The sequence below is a fragment of the Nelumbo lutea genome, chromosome 2 (genome assembly GCF_056320005.1).
Source record: "Nelumbo lutea isolate HS-2025 chromosome 2, American lotus-T2T, whole genome shotgun sequence".
NCBI classification, from domain to species: domain Eukaryota; kingdom Viridiplantae; phylum Streptophyta; class Magnoliopsida; order Proteales; family Nelumbonaceae; genus Nelumbo; species Nelumbo lutea.
In genome coordinates this window covers 23,581,336-23,603,110 of record NC_142685.1, presented here as the reverse complement: position 1 = coordinate 23,603,110, position 21,775 = coordinate 23,581,336, and the positions used below count along the sequence as shown (strand labels likewise).

The window sequence follows — 21,775 nt, the reverse complement described above, 5'->3', positions numbered from 1 at the left end:
ACAGTCTTTTCCAACATCCTGACCCGATCTGCAGTTGCTAGAGTTCGAGAGATACAAAGCCATCCAACACTCTCCAATCCATACCCATTGGACAAGCATAGAAGAACCTTAGACATATGTTGGGGGCCAATTCATTTAGTTCAAGGGAATAGGGTCTGGAATCAAAATTGGAAGGGCCCCAACCATTTGACTGGACAGAATAGGATTCCAATTCCAACCTTCCCATTTGAGAGAAAGACCATTCCAGCCAAGTTCAGCTTCGGTCAGTAGAAGCCTGTGCTCACACCATTTGAACAGCCTTGCATCCAGAATATCTCCCTATGAAATAAAGCACACAAGTACAGAGATATTCCCAATGTAGGCTGTTCAAACAGGGGTTGCACTGACGGAAGCCAAACTCATTCCCGCCTCTCCCATTGGAAATGAGAACCTCATTCCAATCGGCCAAAAAGAAAAAAAAAAAAAAACCCTCTTTACCCAACATCAACTTATAGAATCCAATTACAACCCCTATCTTAACCAAACAGGCAGGGGAATAGGCAATTCTGACCATGAACTAAACAGACCTGAGTTTCTTTGTGAAAATGGGATTCCATTTTGTTCTCACTTTGGATTAACAAGAAAAACCGTGATACAGTGAACACCTCAGTTTTCTGTCCAGTCTGGCAACATTGCCGTCCATATACATAAACCACATCATGCGGAGAAACACCAAAACCTTTACCGTGGAAGTTCGGGGTTCACAGATCAATCCAGAAAGCATGAGAAAAAAATGTTCACTCATTATCGTATAAAGCCCATTTTCACCAAGGAATATGAGCGAAAGTCCAATTCTGCATGTAAATGAATATGAGCCAATGCTCTTAACATCAATTCTGCTCTTCCTCCTTCCATCCTTGAGAAAAATAAACTAAATCTGAAACACAGTAAGATGAAGGGGAAAAAAACAATATGCCCTATCAAAAACAGTAACCATTGTACATGAGGGATTTCCCCCAAAAATCAGAAGTAACCAACCTTTTGAGGCAGGACTAGTTTCCAATCTTGAACTCCTCAAATGCGAGCACAGTTAATGTTTCCTCTCACCATTACCACTTTACCAGCAAAGAGAAGTGGAACCTACAGTTGATCCAAAAGGCTTCAAAAAGTTCTTTCTTTAAGGCCCCATTTGCTTTTCGGTAAGTTACTTACCCGGGTAAATGCAGTACCTGGGTAAGTTTTTCTTGGGAAACACTTACCTGTATTTACCCATGTTCTTTTATTTCCCAAGTAAAAAAGGAAATGACCATTTTAGCCATAAAAACCCATTATTAAATGGGGCACTTTTGTCTCATTCAAGTGTTGGAATCTTTCCCCCCAGGTGGGAAAGTTATTTACCTACCTAAGAGATTCCCTGGTCCCCACATTAATCTGAAAAAAGAGCATGGGATTCTTGGTATGCCATTGACCAACTTTCCCCCCTCTCAAAATCCAAAAAAAGAACACACCCTAAGATACATTACGAGTTTGGCATTTCATGAGCCTTATCCAAACACTCCGCCAAAGCAACGAAGAAGCTTTTATCATTCATCCGCAACAGAGTCTGGTACATATCCCCTTGCCTGTGGAGTTTCTCTTGTCAGTCAAACATCTGCATGGAAGAGTTCTCAAATTAATAATGCAGATATTGCAACCACAGAGGTAGTGGTCAAGTAATTGTCAAAGCAACAAAACTTACCAAGCCATGGACACTCGTATACATGTAACATTTTTCTGGTTGAGTTACTTGTGCAATATGCACAACTTTTCCTTTTCACGACCAAGAGAAACACTCTAAAGAGTATGTTTCTTACTTGTCATTTTTAGCAAGCTTTTTACATGCAATACTAGATGGACCTCTGTTTCATATGGAATACAACAGATTGACTAGATAAATCAAGCAACACTGTCAGATCAGCCTATTTTTTGGCTCTTGATTGGTTTTATGTGTCCCTCCCTTGGTTTGTGAGGTTATCCCCTTGTGTCGTGCTAGGGTTGCTAACCAAATGGGCCATGGTTCCTTGTGCTATCCCTAGGGGCATTTGAAAAAGAACCCTAGTGGTGCTAGTGCAGAACCTGAGGCAAGGTCACGACACTGGCACAAACTTCAATGGAATGTTTTTTGGCAACTCCAATGCAATGTTGTAACTCAAGTTGTAGAACTTGCAAAAACTAAATAGTGCTTTAATGGTGGTTTACACAAAAGGAAGGAATGTAACAAGCAAGAAAGATAATGAGAGGGAAGGGATAAGGAGATAACTAACAGAGTAACAGAGCTCTACTTCTAGGTTCCAATCCTCTTATTAGAGTGTCACTAGACAAAAGAAGAGGAAGGTGAAGTCTTGCCACTGGGAGAAAAGTTCACTTTTCAACCAATAACAATGTCCTAGAGCTAAAATCTCAAAATATTCATTTACTAAATAGGAAAAACTAGAGTACAATGCTTTTTATAGAAGGCTAGAGTTGTCTTGCACAGGACCAAAACAATTTATATTCAAGCATCTAGAATATTCGCCCACTGGCATGTGCTTGATACAAGCCATGCAATGGGTATCCAAATGGGACTGAGTAAAATGAACTAGGCTGTGGGTCATAGGCCAAAACTATTGGACTGGTAAACAAAGAGGATTCACTATAATCTTGGGCACAATGTCATTAATAAAACCATGTGGGAATGGGCCTAAGTCCAAATAGGTAAGGCCCACTAGTGCTGCATCATACAGAATCTTCAAAGAAAAAGAAAGAAACTTTCCCCTTTGTGAGCAAGTTAGTAGAGGGTGGTAAACCATAGACGATTGTTTTCTATTGTCTTTAGCAAACAGAGAGGTCTAGCAGAAAAGTGTTCTATGTAACTAGAGTTTCTATAAAAGCAGTCAAATGAACTGCTACGACTGCATCTAAAGAAACAGTGACCCATGGGTTCACTAAAAAGACTGATATCTTTCACAACTTCCATTTAAAACCAAATTTTTACAGACCAATGATTTGAAAAAGTTTTGAAGAACAGTAAAGAAAACCGAGGCTCCTGTTACTCGGTGATTAAAAAACCAGATGAAATTATCCTAACATGCTAGACTGAGAAAGAGACAAGAAATGTGAGAGGGGGAGTTATAACTAAGAGAGTTCCAAGTGGCTTGAGTGAAGAATCTGCAAGGGTTAATAACTGAAACACCTAGTAAATGATAAAAAACTTTTGTCATCGCATTACAGAGGTACTGAACATGACTGACTTATGGGTGGATATCACAAAAAGAATACAGTCATAGAACTTAAGCAGGAATTTTTTTTTTTTGATAAATAACTTAAGCAGGATTTCATGCATTATGGGAACACATTAACATCCTCAAACCAACACACTCCTTCAGGAGAAATCCAAGTCCAGGAATGAAAGAAAGATGAAATGTGATGGAGCGCAATCCGGACGGTCTTAGCTGTCAATGATTTCGCCTCTGACTGGAGCGACGGGGAGCCTGAAAACGGAGAAGATGAGGGAACTCCGGGGGAACCCGGTGAGATAGCTCCGAAGCTCAAGTTAGTATTCTCTCAAAGGCAAAGTAAAGACCACATGGCGCAAAGTTCACATACCTTGTTGGGGGTAGGGGGCCTTCTATAACCACTTCGTGCACTCGCTCCGAAGCCCTTGTCAAGTCGGGTATGATTACCCTTGCTTCTGTCAGTTCGGGTGTCATCCTTTCTGCTGGGGCAGAACCGTCACTGCATTTTGTCAGAACCGTCTCTGTAACTGGAGATGGCGGTGTCAGGAGGCGGTGGCAGGTGGCCGTTTGGAGTGCGGCCATCAAGCGTCAGATCCCAAGTCAGTCAGGTGCGCCGCCCTTGGGTATGGACTTCCTCGGTGTCAGGCATGGTACGGTTTGTTTGGTTTTGGTGTCCTGAGGGCGATGTGGTGGAGTGGTGAGCGAGGCGAAGTCTTGAGTTCAGAGGTATGTCCTGTATTACTATAGGGTAGGCCAGTTCGGCGAGGTGTGTCCCGAATTGCTATAAGGCAGGCCAGTTCGGCGATGTGTGTTCCGAACTGCTATAAGGCAGGCCAGTTCGGCGAGGTGTGTCCCGAACTTCTATAAGGCAGGCCAGTTCGGCGAGGTATGTCCCGAACTGTTACATGCGGGCCAGTTCGGATTACTGTCTGGTTTGGGGCCGAAGGGTGAGTTTGGGCTCCTAGTAGGGAGTTCGGACCGCTGGTAGGGGAGTTCGGTCAGCCGGTTTCTCCCCTTGGTGCTCGCGCCTTAGGCGTGCTTTTGTGTCGAGCTGTTGCTTTTGCCACGTGTTGCATAATTGTGAGGTCGAGCCAAATCTTCCTTCATTTATTGCCCCCCACTCCTCGTGCCAAGGGTCTTGCCCTGGCGCGGGGAGTCTGCGAAGTGGTAGGTGGATTTGTCTCGTTCTTCGAATCTTGACAGCGCAAGATGCTTTTCCAGGGTTCTTCGGTTTTCTGGAGCGTCCGAAAAAAGGTGGGAGACGTGCCTACTGCTTATGAATGTTGACGGGCGTGGCAGCGTGCGTTTATTTTAAATTTCAAAAAATCACGCCGTTGGGACGTGACATCGGGTCTTTTAATTTTGAAAAAGGCACGCCACTGTCGTTTGAGGGGACGTGCGCTGGCAGTTTTGTCAGTTGCAGAGAGACGTGTGCGGCGCAATGTCAGTTTCAGAAAGACGAGCGTCGGCGCGTCGTCGGTTTTCAAAAAGACGTGCACTGATGTTTCGTTCATTTCGAAGAGACGTGCGCCAATCACGTCTCGATCTCAGGGGACGTGCGGTCAGCGTGAATGCGAGCCGTCGGATTGGCTTTGATCTGCACTGTTGGTTCTTGGTTACTGTAGCTATAAATAGTAGGGGACCCCAGTCGATTTGTCACTTTTGCGGTTTGCTTCTTGAGCTCGCGTCTAGGCCTTTCAGTTCACGTCTAGGCTTGTTACTTCGCCTTCAAGGCTTTTGGCTTGTTCCAGTTTCCGGAGCCTTCAAAACTTTCGGGTGAGTACCTTCCTAAATCCACATTTTCTCCTCGATGTCTATCTTTGATAGCTCAGACGATTCTTCAAGTAGGACTGATGTAGGTTCTACGAATCGAGCCGTATCCCCAAATTGTCTTAGTGATCCTGAGGCGGAACTTGAGGATGACCTTGAACCCGTAGGCCGAGCCGCTTCGGGCAGTTTGGCATCTACCTCTCGTCGAGGTCGGATGCTAGACAGGTTTGGTCCTTTGACTATGACGCCCGAGGGGCTCCAATCTCTACTTATCTCTTACAATCTTCCTGGTGGGTATACCTATTTCATTCCTTCGGGTAGCTTTCCTTAGGAACACGGTCCTGATGAGATCGTGATTTTTCGAGAGCAACTCGCTATGGGGCTGCGACTGCCTTTCCACCCCCTTCTCGTCGAGGTCATAAACCACTTCGGCGTTACCATTGGCCAGCTTCATCCGAACTCTATTCGGAATCTGGTGGGGACAGTCTCCCTTTTTTGCGAACAAAACTTCCCTTTAGACTTGGAGATATTCTCCTCTATATTAATGCTCAAAAAACAAGCGGGTTCTCTTCCCGGGGGAAGACAGGCGTATTACCTGTCTCCTCGCCCGGGTTTCAAGCTTCTGCACGGACTTCCTAACAAGGTAACGGCGTGCAAGCGGGATTACTTTGGGGTGCGAAGTGCACAAGGGTGGCCTTTTCAGACTGGGTGGGGGGAGGCCGCTCCTGATTCTGGTGTCACTCTCGATAAAGAGACGGTGAAGGGCCTCCGGCAATGGGCACAGCAAGGTTTAAAGTGCCATCAGTACTTAACAGAGGCCAAGCTTATTGCGGCCGGCCTGAGTTCGGGTAGGTTTCTCAGCTCAGGTTTCTTGTTTGCTTCATTCTTTCGTTTTTTCAGATGCCGAACTCTTTTCTGCAGGTGTGATGGACGCAGAGAGGACTCGTGGGGGGCGCCTGTTCCAAGGCATGAAGAGGAGGAAGCGGGTCGCCAAGCGAACTCGTACCGAGCTGCCCCAGGATGAGGAGCCTCAGGTTCCAGGCCACTCGTCGGAGGATCTGCCCGGGGAGCCCGAGGTGGCTCCTTCGATGCATGAAGCTGTCGGGGCGCCATACGCTGAGACCACTCACACGGGTGCTCCCGCCTACTCTAATGCCCCTGTTTACTCTGAGTCCGCTCATACGCGGGTTGGGCCCTCGGGTTTGGGAGCTCAAGGGGAGTTCAGGAAAGTGTTGTCGAACTATGCTCTTCAGAAGAGTAGGGAGGCTACTTTCCCTGAGGAAATCGCGGCGTGGACCTATCTTCCCTTGAATCAGGTCGCCTGCCGTGCCGTAACTCATGCTATGGTGGTAAGTCAGATTTCGTCTGCCTTCTTTATTTTCTATCCTTCTTGCTGTTGTCGCTCATTTGTTTCTTTTGGTAGGTGAACTCTTCTATTCACGCTTTAGCGGCCCAGGTGGAGAGGAGCTCGCGACAAGCGCGAGCTGCTGAGGCGGTCGTTCATGCTGCCGAAGAGGCTTTTCGTGCGGCCGAGGCGAATACCCAAGCTGCTGAGGCGGCCGCTCATGCTGCCGAAGAGGCTACTTGCGTTGCTATGGCCAGGCAGGCGATGTCTCAGCGAGATGCCGAGGCCATGGGGGTAGTCGTGAAGCATATGGCGGACCTGAGGTTGGAGCTGCAGCATCAGGTCGAATACCTTCAAGAGGACATTAGGGAGAAGACGCAGATTTTTTCCCAAGGTATTGAAGATGCCAAGAAGAAGGCCGTTGAAGACTACATTGCCTCGCCGCGTTTTGACGACCTGATGGTGGATTCTTACAGAAGGGGATTCAAACTGAGCCAATGGATGATCCGGAACACGTATCCCGACCTCGACGTTAGTGCCATACCACTTCGCGTATAACTCAGGAAATGGCCAATGCTGCCGATGGCGAGCCGGGTTCTGAGGGCGAGGCAAGGCCTTCGGGTGTCATTGAAGTGCCTTCTGATGGGGAAGAAGTGGCTCCGGGCTTGTAATTTTTTTTTTGTACTCTTCCTTTTCTTGCAATGAAATAGACAATCTTTTTGGTTAAGTGTTCTTTTTTCCGAACTGATAACATGCCCAATCTGTTTCTTACCCGAGTCATTGTACTCACGCGACCTGTTTCAGTGTTTAATACTTGGTCTCTGCTCCGCTTTATTCTTTTGATTGATATTTTGTCGAGCTGATAATATGCCCGACTTTTCTTTGCTCGCTTATGCCGAGGTTCCTCTTGTTGGCTCTGCATCTTGGCCCTAAGGCTCTTGTAGCGATTTCGTCCACTTCGCTTGGCGGTTTATATGTAGTATCGCCTTAAGTTAACAATGTTCCACGCTCGGGGTACTTGTTTGCCTTCCAAGGTTTCGAGCTCATATGCCCCCCCCCCCCCCGTGTGCTCTCTTTACTTTATAGGGCCCTTCCCAATTTGGTCCAAGTTTGCTCACGCCGGGTTCAGGCACCATAATCTTACGGAGAACCAGGTCACTGACTCGGAAGCTTTGCTGCTTTACTCTGGCGTTGTAGTACCGAGCTACCTGTTGCTGGTAGGCCGATGTCCGGATGTGCGCCAGGTCTCTTACCTCGTCCAGTAGGTCAAGGTTGGTACGTAACTCATCTCCGTTAGTCTGACCGTCATATGTTTCTAGTTGCAATGTTGGTACTTCGATTTCCACCGGGATTACTGCTTCATTGTCGTAGGTGATGTTGAAAGGGGTTTCTCCCATGGCGGTTTTTTCTGTAGTTCGGTGAGCCCATAAAACATTTGGTAGCTCTTCCGCCCACAACCCCTTAGCTCGATCTAGATGTGCTTTCAGTCCACGCAAGATGGCTCTATTCATTACTTCTGTTTGATCGTTTGCCTGCGAGTGCGCGACCGATGTGAAGTTCTGCCGAATCCCCATATTCTGGCACCACTCTTGGAACTTGATATCCTCGAACTGCTTGCCGTTGTCGGAGATCAGTACCCGAGGTAACCCGAAGCGACATATTATGTTCTTCCAAAAGAAGTTCTGTATGTTTCGGGCAGTAACTGTTGCCAGAGGTTCGGCTTCTATCCACTTTGTGAAGTAATCTACTGCCACCACTAGGAATTTTCTCCCACCTGTTGCTGGCGGGAATGGCCCCAATAGGTCGATGCCCCATTGTGCAAAGGGCCATGGGCTGGCGAGGTATTTGAGGTCGGAAGCAGGCTGATGGTGGATGTTGGCGTGCTTCTGACACTTGTTGCATTTTCTGACGAGCTCGACGGCTTCTGCCTTCATCGTTGGCCAGTAGTATCCTTGTCGAAGTGCTTTTTGGGCGAGTGCTCTGCCCCCCAGGTGTCCACAACACAGACCTTCACGAGTGTCGCGGAGTACGAGCTCGGCTTTGACAAGTCGCAGGCAACGCAAGTAGGAGAGCGTGTAGGACCGTCGGTACAACCGTTCGTCAATTATGACATATTTGGCTGCCTGGCGCTGCACCCTCTTGGCCGCATTGCGGTCTGCAGGGAGGGTTCCATCTAGCAAGAAGCTCGCGAGTGGGTCAATCCAACTCGGCTCCGCTTCAAAGACGGGAGCGACCTCCTCTGCCCCACCGAGAATGCTAGGCCGAGGTAAGTCCTATATATACACGGTTCTCATGGTGTTGTGACTCGTGCTGGCTAACCGGGACAAAGCGTCGGCCTCAGTGTTCTCTGACCTCGGGATTTGCCTGATGAAGTGTGACTGGAAGTTGAGCAGGGCCTCTTTTACTTTCGCTAAGTATGCGATCATGGAGAGCTCGCGTGCTTCGTACTCGCCCGTGACCTGGTTGACCACGAGCTGGGAATCGCTGCAGATAACTATGTGCTTTGCTCTTACCTTTTGCGCTAGTTTCAGTCCGGCTATCAGTGCTTCGTATTCTGCCTCGTTGTTAGATGCCGCAAACTCAAAGCGTAGTGCGTATTCCAATTTTGTGCCACCCGGGCCGCATAAGACTATTCCAGCCCTGCTGCCTTGCTGGTTCGAGGAACCATCTACGTGAAGGATCCAAGGCTCCTCATCCCAGTTCGCGCTTGGCCTGACCAAGAGAGATGCCACTGGTTGCTACTTCACGGGGTTCAGACTCTATTGGCTTGGGAGCTTCGGGTTCGCCCGAACTGGGGACCTCGGGCTCAACCTGTTGAGGGGCTTCAAGGCTAAAAGTGCACCCGGCGATAAAATCTGCTAAGGCTTGAGCCTTAATTGCGGTCCGTGGTTTGTACTGGAGATCGTACTCGCTGAGTTCGATGGCCCACTTCGTCAGCCGACCGGAGACCTCGGGCTTCAACAAGACTTGTCTTAGGGGTTTGTCGGTTAAGATGACGACGGTGTGAGCTTGGAAGTACGGGCGGAGTTTTCGAGCTGAAATCACTAGTGCGTACGCTATTTTTTCTATCTACGGGTATCTCGTCTCTGCTCCCTGCAGAATTTTACTAACGTAATAGACGAGCCACTGGACCCGATCTACTTCCTTTATTAGTACCGAACTGACCACCTCGTCGCTCGCTGAGAGGTACAGTTCTAAGACCTCGCCCTCCTCGGGTCTGGCTAAGGTTGGCATAGTGGCGAGGTAGGTTTTTAGCTCGTCGAACGCGAGCTGGAAATCTCGGGTCCATTCGAACCCTTTGCCTTTGATTGCCTTAAAGAAAGGCAGACAGCGGTCAGCCGATTTGGACATGAAGCGGCTCAGAGCGGCTATGCGACCTTTTAGCCTTTGAACTTCTTTTACTTTCCGGGGTGGTCTCATATCAAGGATGGCCTTTATTTTGTCCGGGTTGGCCTCAATACCGAGCCGGTTGACAATGTACCCTATAAACTTACCCGAGGTAACACCGAAGACACACTTGTTTGGGTTTAGTCTCATTCTATATTGACGTAGAATTTGGAAGACAGAATCCAAGTCTTTTATTAGCTCCTGCGAGAACTGTGTTTTGACGACCATGTCATCTACATAACATTCTATTTTCGTGTCGATTAAGGGCCGAAAAAGCTTATTTACAAGTCTTTGGAAGGTCGCCCCAGCATTCTTTAGCCCGAAGGGCATGACTTTGTAACAGTACAGGCCGAACTCGGTAATGAAGCTGGTTTTTTCTTCGTCGGACTGGTCCATCTTGATTTGGTTGTAGCCTGAGTATGCGTCCAGGAAGCTTAGCAGCTCATGTCCTGAGGTCGCGTCCACTAGGCGGTCAATTCGGGGTAGGGGGAAGTAGTCTTTTGGGCAAGCTCAGTTCAGATCGGTGTAGTCGACGCACATGCGCCACTTGCCGTTAGCTTTTTTCACCAGCACTGGGTTGGCTACCCAGCTCGAGTAATGAACTTCCCTTATGAAGTCCGCTGCGAGGAGCTTTTCGACTTCTTCGTTGACCGCCCTCCAGCGCTCCGGGGCTAAGTTGCGTTTCTTCTGTCTAATGGGTCTGACTACAGGGTCAGTGTTAAGTTTGTGAGTTATAAGGCCAGGGTCAATACTGGGCATATCCGTCGCGGACCATGCAAAAATATCTAAATCTTGAAGTAAGAAACTCACCAGTTCGGTTCGCAGAGGCTCCTTAACGGAAGCACCGATCTGTAGCGTTCGCGCCGGATCTGTAGCCGAGGTCGGAACTACGACTGTTTCCTCAGTGGGCGATGCTCGTTCCTCACCCTACTCCGCAGGCCACTCTAGTTCAAGGTTGTCGGCTGCCTTGGTTTTTCCCTTTAGGGCGGCAACAAATCATTTGCGGAACTCAATCTGGTCGCCCCGCGCTACCCCCACACCGAAGTTCGTGGGGAACTTCATTGCAAGATAATAGGTGGAGACCATTGCACGCAGAATGTGCGTAATTGGCCGCCCTACTATGGCGTTGTATGGGGAGGGGGTCGCAACCACCAGAAAATCGTGGTCGAGTCTTACCGCGCACGGCCACGTGCCGACTTCCACAGGTACTGTTATCTTCCCCAGGGGCCTGACTTCCTCTCCGCTGAAGACCACTAGAGGAGTGTGTGTAGGCTTCAACTCGCTTTTCTGCAACTGTAATTGGTCGAACGCCGATTTGAATAGGATGTCCGCCGAACTGCCTGAGTCCATAAGTACGCGTCGGACTTCGAAGTCGCTGATCCTTAGTTTTATGACGAGCGCGTCGTCATGGGGATAGTGAACACCTCGCACGTCGTCTTCTGTAAAAAAGATCGGTTCTTCTGTCTTTGGCCTCTTGGGAGGGTTCTGCTCCTCTTGGGCTGCCTCACGAACTGACGTCCGTGCTGCTGCCGAAGTGCAACCTGCCACCACCGAACCGCCCACTATCAAGTGGATGGTTCCCCGAACTGGCCTCTCTTCTGGGGGAGGTCGCTGCAAGGCTTCGATCGGTCTGCTGCTTGACTCGGGGTCATCTTTCCCGTGTTCCCCTTGCCGACCTGCTTTATTACTATTGTCATTATGTACAAAATTTCTCAAGTACTCGCGACGGATGAGTCCCTCTATCTTGTCGCGGAGATTATTACATTGCTCGGTACTATGACCGTGATCTTTATGAAAACTACAATATAGATTTTTGTTCCTTTCGTTTGGGTTGCTCTTTAGGCGGGGTGGCCACTTTATGTAGGGGGCGTCCTTGATCGTCATCAAGATCTTGGTCCGCCTTGTGTTCAATGGCGTGTAATCCGTCCGAACTGCTAAGGGAGCTCAGGACGGCTAGCTTGGCTTCGCCTCTCGGGTCTAGCTTCTTCTGTCGTCTGGGTTGGAGGGCCCGCCTTCTCCTTTTCTTTTTTCAACCCCGCCTTCGGTTCTTTGGTTGATCTCTTCCTCTGTTCTCATGAACTTGTCTGCAAGCTTGAGGAAGTCGGCCACGGTTGCTGGTTGGCTAGCCACCATGTGCCATTTGAATTCTTTGTGCGTTACCCCTCTTTTGGCCGTTGCGAGCTGAACTGCGGGGTCTAACCGTGGGATCTGCAAGCATGCTTCATTGAACCGCTTGATGTAGCTCCGGATGGGTTCTCCTTCTCTTTGGATTACCCCGAAGATACTTTCCTCGGTTCTGGGGCACCGTTTACTGGTAACAAAGTGTGCGGTGAAGATCTGCACGAACTGGGCCCAGCTTCTTATTGACCCAGAAGCTAGGTTCCGGTACCAGGTGCGGACCACCCCCCTGAAGGTGGTGGTGAAGGCCACGCACATGCATGACTCGCTGGCCCTAGCGAGGTGCATTTGTGACTGTAATGCGTCGATGTGGTCGTTGGGGTCAAAGGACCCATCATACTTGTCCAGAGATGGAAGTTTGAAGTCTCTGGGCAAGGGGACTGCCAGAAGTTCTGTTGAAAGGGGGGAAGGAACTGAGAGAATTGGGACGGTTTTTACCTTGCTCGAGCTCGTCTCTTCCTTGCCTCTGAGCTCGGGTAGGACACGGGTAGCAGTTCGGTGACTTCGTCGACGCCTTCTTTGAGTGGGCCTGGTGTTGGCGCTACTGGCCTCCGTGTTGCCGAACTCGATGGGCCCGGACTGCTGGCTTGCTGCTAGGGCGCTGAACCGGTTCTCCGTGAGTGGGAACTCGAGCTTGGAGCGCCGAGGTGACTTTGTGGGCGAGGTTCCTAACCCACCTGCGAGCTGCGAGGCGGGGGCAATTTTTCTTTGCTTTCGGCCTGGGGACGAGGCCTGGCTATTAGGGGGGGTTCTGGGGTTGGGAAGCTTCTCCTCGGTGAAGTCGTCCACTTTGAGGGGAGGCCTTAACCGGCTTCGAAACAGGGTGCCGGGGGGGAGCAGTGACTGGTTTAAGGGTAGCTGAGGGAACTACTGCTGATAATGGTATTGGGAGAGGTGGTGCAGTACCTGGTGTTGCTGGAGTTGGTGCTGCTGGAATTGTTGCATTTGGACTTGCATTGCCCGCATGCATTGCATTAGATCATCCAGCTGGTTCTGGCGGGTTGCCAGTGGGACAGCAATTGATTCAGCGAAGTTCGTTTCAATAGGGAGTGGAAGAGGGATGTTCAACGAAGGAGGGTTCAGGGGCGCCACTGCTTGTGGTACATTCAAACTGGGGATCCCATCCACTGAAAGAGGGATGGTGAACTGCCCAATGCACACCGCTGGAACATGGAGTTGCTCTCCGGTGGTGGTTGTTTATGTTCCACGTCTGGTACTGTTGGAGGAGGCCATGGGTGTTGGAGTTTTTGAAAGAAGGGTAGGTAAGAGAGATTTAGAGGGAGTGCAATCCGGCCGGTCTTAGCTGTCAATGATTTCGCCTCTGACTAGAGCGACGGGGAGCCTGAAAACGGAGAAGATGAGGGAACTCCGGGTAAACCCGATGAGATAGCTCCGAAGCTCAAGTTAGTATTCTCTCAAAGGCAAAGTAAAGACCACATGGCACAAAGTTCACATACCTTGTTGGGGGTAGGGGGCCTTTTATAACCACTTCACGCACTCGCTCCGAAGCCCTTGTCGGGTCGGGTATGATTACCCTTGCTTCTGTCAATTCGGGTGTCGTCCTTTCTACTGGGTCAGAACCGTCTCTGTAACTGGAGATGGCGGTGTCAGGAGGCGGTGGCAGGTGGTTGTTTGGAGTGCGGCCGTCAAACGTCAGATCCCAAGTTAGTCAGGTGCGCCGCCCTTGGGTACGGGCTTCCTCGGTGTCAGGCATGGTACGGTTTGTTTGGTTTTGGTGTCCTGAGGGCGATGTGGTGGAGTGGTGAGCGAGGCGAAGTCTTGAGTTCGGAGGTATGTCCTGTATTACTATAGGGTAGGCCAGTTCGGCGAGGTGTGTCCCGAACTGCTATAAGGCAGGCCAGTTCGGCGATGTGTGTTCCGAACTGCTATAAGGCAGGCCAATTCGGCGAGGTGTGTCCCGAACTTCTATAAGGCAGGCCAGTTCGGCGAGGTATGTCCCGAACTGTTACATGCGGGCCAGTTCGGATTACTGTCTGGTTTGGGGCCGAAGGGTGAGTTCGAGCTCCTAGTAGGGAGTTCGGACCGCTGGTGGGGGAGTTCGGTTAGCCGGTTTCTCCCCTTGGTGCTCGCGCCTTAGGCGTGCTTTTGTACCAAGCTGTTGCCTTTGCCACGTGTTGCGTAACTGTGAGGTCGGGCCAAATCTTCCTTCATCAAAATGCATGATATACAAATAGAAATAGTGATCCTACCACAAAGGAGAGTTAATGTTCATTCTAACATGCCAAAAGGCATATGAAGTTTGTGACTATTCTAAATGCTATGAGTTCAAGTATAAGCAGCAAAGAGCAAAGTTATCCGTTAATGGGGCACAAAGAAGAAATTAGCACCAGAGCAACGTGAATGTGATAACATTCAAAGGCATATGAAGTTTGTGACTATTCTAAATGCATGATATACAAATAGAAATAGTGATCCTACTGCAAAGGAGAGTTAATGTTCATTCTAACATGCCATAAGGCATATGAAGTTTGTGACTATTCTAAATGCTACGAGTTCAAGTATCAAAGTTATCAGTTAATGGGGCACAAAGAAGAAATTAGCACCTGAGCAATGTGAATGTGATAACATTCAAAGATAAAAAAAGTATCTAAGATGAGTCAGAAAATGTGGTTAGTTTAGTTATTAAATACATGAAAATATTCCTGTTCCTGAACAATAAGAAAAGTGCAGTATGGATCTTCCGGAGACATTCAGTGCATGTACATGGTCAATAAGGAAAAGAAAATCCATGACTTACTTGATCGATATCGTGTAATAGGGATTTCTCGCAGCTCACGTCTTATGCACAACCACTCACCAAGCAAAGCCATCACTGCAAGACCAGTACCATTAACAACCCACCATGTAATTGAGGATGGCCACCCTCCATAAATGATGCACATAAAGAGATGTATAATGTAGATAGTGGCTGAAAAATCTAAGCACTTTTTAGCTCTCTCAATCAGATAAAGGATATAACAAGCCCTGCTCAGACAACCAAACATGCAAGTTTAGCAATTAGGCAGTCTTAATACAGGAAAAGAACATTAACAAACAATGACAACTAAGAAACAAAAGACAGAGGCAGAGTTCCCTACAACATAATGTCATGGAAAAGAAATTTCTATTTCTAATAAGATAGCTAGCTTCACAAGAAGAGATATTGTATGTTTCAATTTTTAGTGACAAATCTGAGCAGGACTTTGTGTCACCATGCCAAGCAACAAGTAGATTTTAATTAACCTTTTACTAAAAAGCATGATAACTTGAACTTGAGTTCAAAAACTAGGTGAACCTTAGTGCCAAGTTGTGCAAGTAAAACATAGAAAACAATGACGACCATAACAGAGCTTTGTAAAAAGAAAGCATTGACCAAGGTTAGCTGCTTTATAGTTATCACCAATTAACTTGGACATGAAGTTCTTCAATAACAAAGTAACAGATTTCTCTGATTGATAAAGGTCATACAATATAAGAAGAAAATAACAACTGTTTAATTTCCAAGACTTGGTTTTTTCTTCATTTCTTAGAGGAGGTTTTTTTTTTTTTTGTAAACTGAACAGAGGCATATTAGAAGTACTATAATTTAACCCTAAAATTAAAGCGCACCAAATATAGCTTAGTTTCTTTTCTTATTGATAGTAAAGAAAACATTTTATAAAGAAAAAAAAAACAAAGAAGGATACAACAAAGAAGAGATAAGCAGCTTATTTTCTGCAATGGCAAGCATTTTTTTCTTATCTGGGATATCTAGCAATGAAATCCCATAAATATGGGCCCAGATACATGGTTGACTCAAAGCATTAAGCAATTCAACCCCCCCCCCCTTCTGTCTATCTCTCTATGCAAAAGTTGGGATCTTGTCTTGTATTTCCATCCCTTATTAATAAAATCTCCTTGATCATCATTAATGCTATGCCAAAATGAATTAGAAACTTCAGTGCATACTTCCCTTTCTAACTTCTTTTGAAATTTCTTCAATATCCATCCTTAATTTAGGTTCTTCTAAAGATCATGCAATTCTTTCTAACTGAATTATTTGTTAGAACGATATGAGCAATTTAGAAAGGGAAGCTATAATTCTGAATATGTTAGCAAATGGAATTTTTTTTAGCAAATAAGCTCCTAGGGATTCTCAGATGGAAGTATCTCTGGATAACTCTTGGATACCTCCTTGCATAGAAAGAGAAATTGGGATAAAAATGGTGGGATAAATTTGATCTTTCGGAAGTTTTCTACAAAGTGTGTGTGTGTGTGTGTGTGTGCATACGATTTGTTCCTAACCAAATGTTACGAACCCAAAATTGAACTTTTTCTCTGATCTGCATGAATTAAGAATACAATATCCATGTGTATGCATATTATGTTATAATTTATAAATCCTGTACAAGCAGTGTCACAATATTCTGTTCTACTCTCAAGGCATTTCCCCCAATTGGTACCTTCTAAAAGAGAGAAGACCCACAAATTGTAGTACCTTTCTCCTATGCGTTACACAAACTGAATGTGCTCATAGATTTCCATGATACGTCAGTCTGGAAGGACTTCTCTTCAATCATGACTAGTGAAGTTAAAGATCTCTAGTTTTGTAATCCTTTTTATATGACCTCCATAAAAAAGAAAATCCCTTTTAACCATTTTATGGACTATGAGTAACTGCAATGTCCTTTGTTTTAACTGAGTCCTGGGGCTTTCTACTTGTTTCTTTTTCATACTTATACTTAATATTATTGTAGAGAGCACTGATGTGGGCCCCACTCTGTCCGTAGGGTAGAATGTGCCCTAGACATCCTAGGGTTAGCTGATGGTCAATCTGTTATTCCAGTTATTTATATTTCAGTTTTATATTGTTTTGTGTTATGTAAATACCAAGGGCAGATTTGTCCTTTCATGTAACTAGCATAACCTATAAATACTAAATAGAAGTGGCGGCGGTAGAACATTCAGATTCTGTCATTCCTTTCAATTCTTGTGTTCTACTGCTCTCTCTCTACTCTTTCTCCTCTCTCCTCTATACCTTTTTTCTCCTTTTTCGAACATGAAATCTATTAGGGTGCAAGATTGATAGCAGTCTTGAACTTCTACTTGGTATCAGAGCAAGGTTAGGGTTTCTCATGTGAGTCTAGTCCAGCCGACCACATGAGAATTCCCTAGGGCTGGAAGCTGAGAAAGTGGAGTTCGTGGACTGGTTCTTGGAGATCGCCAGAGGGTTTAGCAGCTGTTGAAGACGTGTCACGGTTGCAGAGTGTTGGTGATCAGGAAGAATCAGAGAAGACTAGGGTTCGGGTAACCTTGGAAGGCAGCGAACAGTTTTTCCTTGTAAATTATCTATTTTCTAAGAGAAGTACTATAGAGAGGATAGGTTGGACCTATCTGGAAAGGGCGGCCGAACCATTCTAGGGTTTTCTCCCTTCTATTCTCTAGAGTTTTACAGCAAACCCTACTGTTGGGCCAAACTGCCTTAGGGTTCTTTTCTCCTACTCTAGGGTTTGAAAGTGATCTTGTGGCAAGCCCTAATGTTAGACTGAACCTTGCGATTTACTTGGAGTTGTCCTCAAGTTTTGTTAGCATTGATCAGCTTTTAGGGTTTCATATTAACCCTACTACAAGTCTATCTGTACAGTACTGATTGGAATGTGCAACTGAAATGTTTTCTTTAAGGACTGATTAAAACCCTAATTCTGCCAAGCATATCAGACCTGCTTCTAAACTGATCGCCTATCTCCTACCTACAGGTCCTACCTTAGTTCCGTTGCCAATGTCCCTATTCCAAGAACAGTGCAAGAAGCCCTATCCGTCCCGGAATGGAAAGATGCAATGCAGGTTGAAATGGATGCCCTGTTGAAAAACAACACCTGGGAGCTAGTTCATCTGCCCAAAGAAAAAAAACCAATTGGTTGCAGATGGGTATTTACCGTGAAGCACAATGCAGATGGATCCATTGAGAGGTATAAAACTCGATTAGTTGCAAAAGAGTTCACCCAGACTTATGGTATAGATTACTTGGAGACCTTTGCCCCGGTAGCCAAGATGACCACCATTCGAGTTCTATTATCCCTTGCAGCAAGTCACACTTGGCCTTTATACCAAATGGATGTGAAAAATGCTTTTCTGAATGGAGACCTACAGGAAGAGGTTTACATGCATTTGTCTCCTGGATTCTATGATGCAGAAACAGGTAAGAAGGTCTACCGGCTCAACAAGGCTTTGTATGGTTTGAAGCAGTCACCTAGGGCTTGGTTCGATAGATTCAGACTAGCCCTTGTGAAGTACGGTCATGTACAGGCCCAGTCAGATCATAATCTATTCATCAAGAGGGTAGAGTCCTCCTGAAAACTACTTGCAGTATATGTTGATGATATTGTAGTGACAGGGAATGATAGCCATGAGGTTGAGTCCCTTAAACAGCTCCTTCATCAAGAATTTGAGGTAAAAGACCGTTGTGTACTTCGGTATTTATTGGGTATTGAGGTTGCTAGATCCAAACAGGGGATCTTTATCTCTCAGAGGAAATATGTCCTAGATCTGCTGGCAGAAACTGGAAAGTTAGGTGTCAAGCCTGCAGATACACCCATTGAACAGAACCACAGGATTAGTGCAGAGAGTGGGGAGCCTCTTGAAGACAAGGTTATGTTCCGGTGATTGGTAGGAAAGCTCCTATATCTCTGCCTCACTCGGCCAGATATTACTTATGTTGTTAGTGTTGTCAGCCAGTACATGCATTCTCCTAGAACTACACATCTTCTTGTGGCAGAAAGGATATTAGCATACTTGAAGAGATGCCCGGGTAGGGGTATACTGTTCAAGAACAATAACCACATGAAGGTGGAAGCCTATATGGATGCCGATTGGGCTGGGAGTGTTGATGACAGAAGGTCTACCTCAAAATATTGTGCTCTTGTGGGAGGTAATCTTGTCTCTTGGAGAAATAAGAAACAAAGTGTTGTCTCCTGATCTAGTGCTGAAGCAGAATACAGGTCAATGGCTAACGGAGTGGCTGAAATCCTATGGCTGAGATCTCTACTTGAGGAGTTGGGTATTGAGTATGAGAAGCCTCTGATGTTGTATTGTGCTAATCAAGCAGCTATTAATATAGCACATAATCCAGTGCAGGATAACAGAACCAAACACATTGAAGTTGACCGACATTTTGTACGAGAGAGGGTCTCATCTCAAGAAGTATGCCTCCCTTACATCACATCCAGTATGCAACTAGCAGATATCCTCACTAAAGCCGTATCAAGAAAGAAGCTAGAGGCGGATCTATCCAAGTTGGGAATGATAAACATTTATTCCCAACTTGAGGGGGAGTGTAGAGAACACTGATGTGGGCCCCACAGCTGTGGTCCCACTCTGTCTGTGGGGTAGAATGTGCCCTAGACATCCTAGGGTTAGCTGATGGTCAATCTGTTATTCCAGTTGTTATTTATATTTCAGTTTTATATTGTTTTATGTGTTATGTAAATACCAAGGGAAGATTTGTCCTTTCATGTAACTAGCATAACCTATAAATACTAAATAGAAGTGGCGGCGGCAGAACATTCAGATTTTGTCATTCCTTTCAATTCTTGTGTTCTACTGCTCTCTCTCTACTCTTTCTCCTCTCTCCTCTATACCTTTTTTCTCCTTTTTCGAACCTGAAATCTATTAGGGTTCAAGACTGATAGCAGTCTTGAACTTCTACTATTATCAATAGGAGAAATGAACTTAGTTTTAAACAATTAATTAATTATTTCATTTTATCATGCAAGCTTCACCAGTAAACAACTCCACATTGTCACAAGTAGAGTCATAGTCAAGAACTCTTCTAACAACATCCAGTTTCCCATTTTTATACCAAAATCAGAAAAAATTCAATACAAGAATGAGACATAAATGAGTTCTGCAGTTCTTGCACTCCAAATCTATAAAGTTAATGTCTTAATGAATAAACCTAGCTAATTCAAAAACCATTTATCAAAAAAAAAAAAAAAACTAGCTAATTCAAAAACATTCCATGCATGCATTTTCCATTAAGAAAAACGCATAAATTTTGAAGTCTTATGATAAACAAGCCAAAAGAGAACAGTAAAATCAAATGGCAGGTATTATTCAAATATTCTGACAGACAATGCATCAAGATAATATGAAGAAGACATGTGCCCACTAAAATAAGGAAATAAAATTTAATTGAAAACTAAAAAGGACAAAAAAATGAAATCCTTACCCTGCAAGTGCGCTGAGTAAAAATGAAGTAATGACACACCAGCCAGTGACTGTAGAAGCAGTCAGAGTAGCATAATCGAAGAAATAGACAAGGCTCATTCGAGATACACGGGTCCCAACAAGAATGAACATGGATAGTCCAAGAGTAAGATAGTATAAACATTGAAGGCACAAAATCTGTGAGACAATGAGCAAAGGATCCCACACAATCGCCCCATAGAACATGACGTTTATATCTTTTTAAATTCCAAAGTTCTTTTTTTTTTTTGATCAATTTTTAAATTCCAAAGTTCTTCAATCCCTCACAAAACTCAGCCTCCTTGGAGTTCTCAAGCACTCTCAATCTACTTCTCCGATGTCAAAATTCCAATTTCTTTATTGCTTAAAGCTCATGGAAAATCCTTCAAGTTATATCCAATATCCGATGCCCCTGCACGATTCAAAATGCTTTTCAAAGTGAAACTTTTGGAATTTCAAACAACTTTGCCAATTCTTGAAACTTTAACTTCAAATCCGAACTTTTCTGTTACCCTCGGTTTTGAATTTCCTGAGTCAAACTAAAGCCAATAAATTTTCCCAATTCCAGAAGACAATTCTTAATCTCTTCACCTTTTCGCAATCAAATACTCTAAATTCACAAGATCCAATCTTCACAAACTTATATCTGAATCAATGAATGTCCCGAAGCCACAGTAACAGTGAATTGGACAAGTAAGCATAACTTCCCAAAAAGAAAAGAACCCAAATCTAGATAACCCATCAGCAGAAGTGGCAATGAAATCTCCATATTAGAAGAGTATATTCAAATCAACAATAAAAACCAAAAGAGAATAGTTGCTTCCGCTTTGTGATCAAACAATAACTCTAGTTTCCCCAATGAAGCTCTCTACATTGCATCCATTTTTGTCACTGACGCTGACGAACTGCTCAATTTGGACCCTCGCAACTTCAGATTCAATTAGGGTTTATCTGATCGAAATAATATTACTGTGATTCCAGAAAAAGAAATCAGAACAACACACATAAGAGATGGAGAAAGAGAGAGAGAGAGAGAGAGAGAGAGAGAGAGAGAGAGGGGGGGAGGGGGGGGGGGGGGGGAACTAACCACGAAAGAGTGAAGGCGAGAACGATCGACCGATCTGCGGAAAAGAAAAGCTTAGTCTCGTCCTCACTAGACGCACTCATGTTCTTTTTCTGATAGGGAATATTTCTGATCAGTACCTGTAATTTGGCTCTAGTGACAATTTAGTCCCCCAATTTAAAAATGTGATAATAATACCTGAATTTTTAAAACGTAACAGTCTATTACTTATATGAACCGTCACCCCATATTCTTCTTCAAGAAAATAAAACAAAGCGTAAATTCTGTCACAAACAAACACCACAAATGCGATCTTTGGATGGTTGGAATTGCTCCAGATAATTCTTGTTTTTTTTTATATTCTAATGAGAACTATGTTGAGTAAATCCCCAGTATAGATACAGGAGTTACATAATCCGATCTACTTGCATTGATAATGAAAATTTCTTCATTCCCAGGTGTAAAAGAATTAGTACAGAGAGTTTGCGAAGTGTAGGCAGGCGGCGTGCCCAAGGCTTTAGTTCCTAGTCGGGCATAATTCTTGTGTGTCCTAGCTTTTCGTCCCATTTTAATGTT

The 21,775-nt window shown here is 45.4% G+C and overlaps 1 protein-coding gene across 2 annotated transcripts; it reads right to left on the bottom strand.

Moving 5' to 3' along the window:
• Positions 1-762: 762 nt before the first annotated feature.
• On the bottom strand, positions 763-21,362 carry LOC148869221 (uncharacterized). Of its 2 annotated transcripts, XM_088973005.1 has the most exons (5): positions 21,224-21,362; positions 20,649-21,105; positions 20,120-20,548; positions 14,672-14,898; positions 763-1,630 (listed from the first exon to the last, which is right to left on the bottom strand). In XM_088973005.1, exons 3-5 carry the CDS (start codon positions 20,341-20,343, stop codon positions 1,623-1,625), a joined length of 459 nt encoding a protein of 152 aa, XP_088829131.1. In that variant the 5' UTR covers positions 20,344-20,548; positions 20,649-21,105; positions 21,224-21,362; the 3' UTR covers positions 763-1,622. The 2 variants fall into 2 exon arrangements, with proteins under 2 accessions (XP_088829131.1, XP_088829130.1); XM_088973004.1 differs by lacking the exon at positions 763-1,630 and adding an exon at positions 13,869-14,056 and having other exon boundaries at positions 20,120-21,105.
• Between the last annotated feature and the right edge of the window lie 413 nt (positions 21,363-21,775).

Coding starts and splice junctions, on each gene's coding strand:
- LOC148869221 (XM_088973004.1), bottom strand. CDS start 20,343: ATGTTCTATGGGGCGATTGTGTGGGATCCTTTGCTCATTGTCTCACAG. Junction 14,899..20,119: donor TTACTCAGCGCACTTGCAGG/GTAAGGATTTCA, acceptor TTGTCTGAGCAG/GGCTTGTTATATCCTTTATC. Junction 14,057..14,671: donor TATTACACGATATCGATCAA/GTAAGTCATGGA, acceptor CCGACCTCACAG/TTACGCAACACGTGGCAAAG.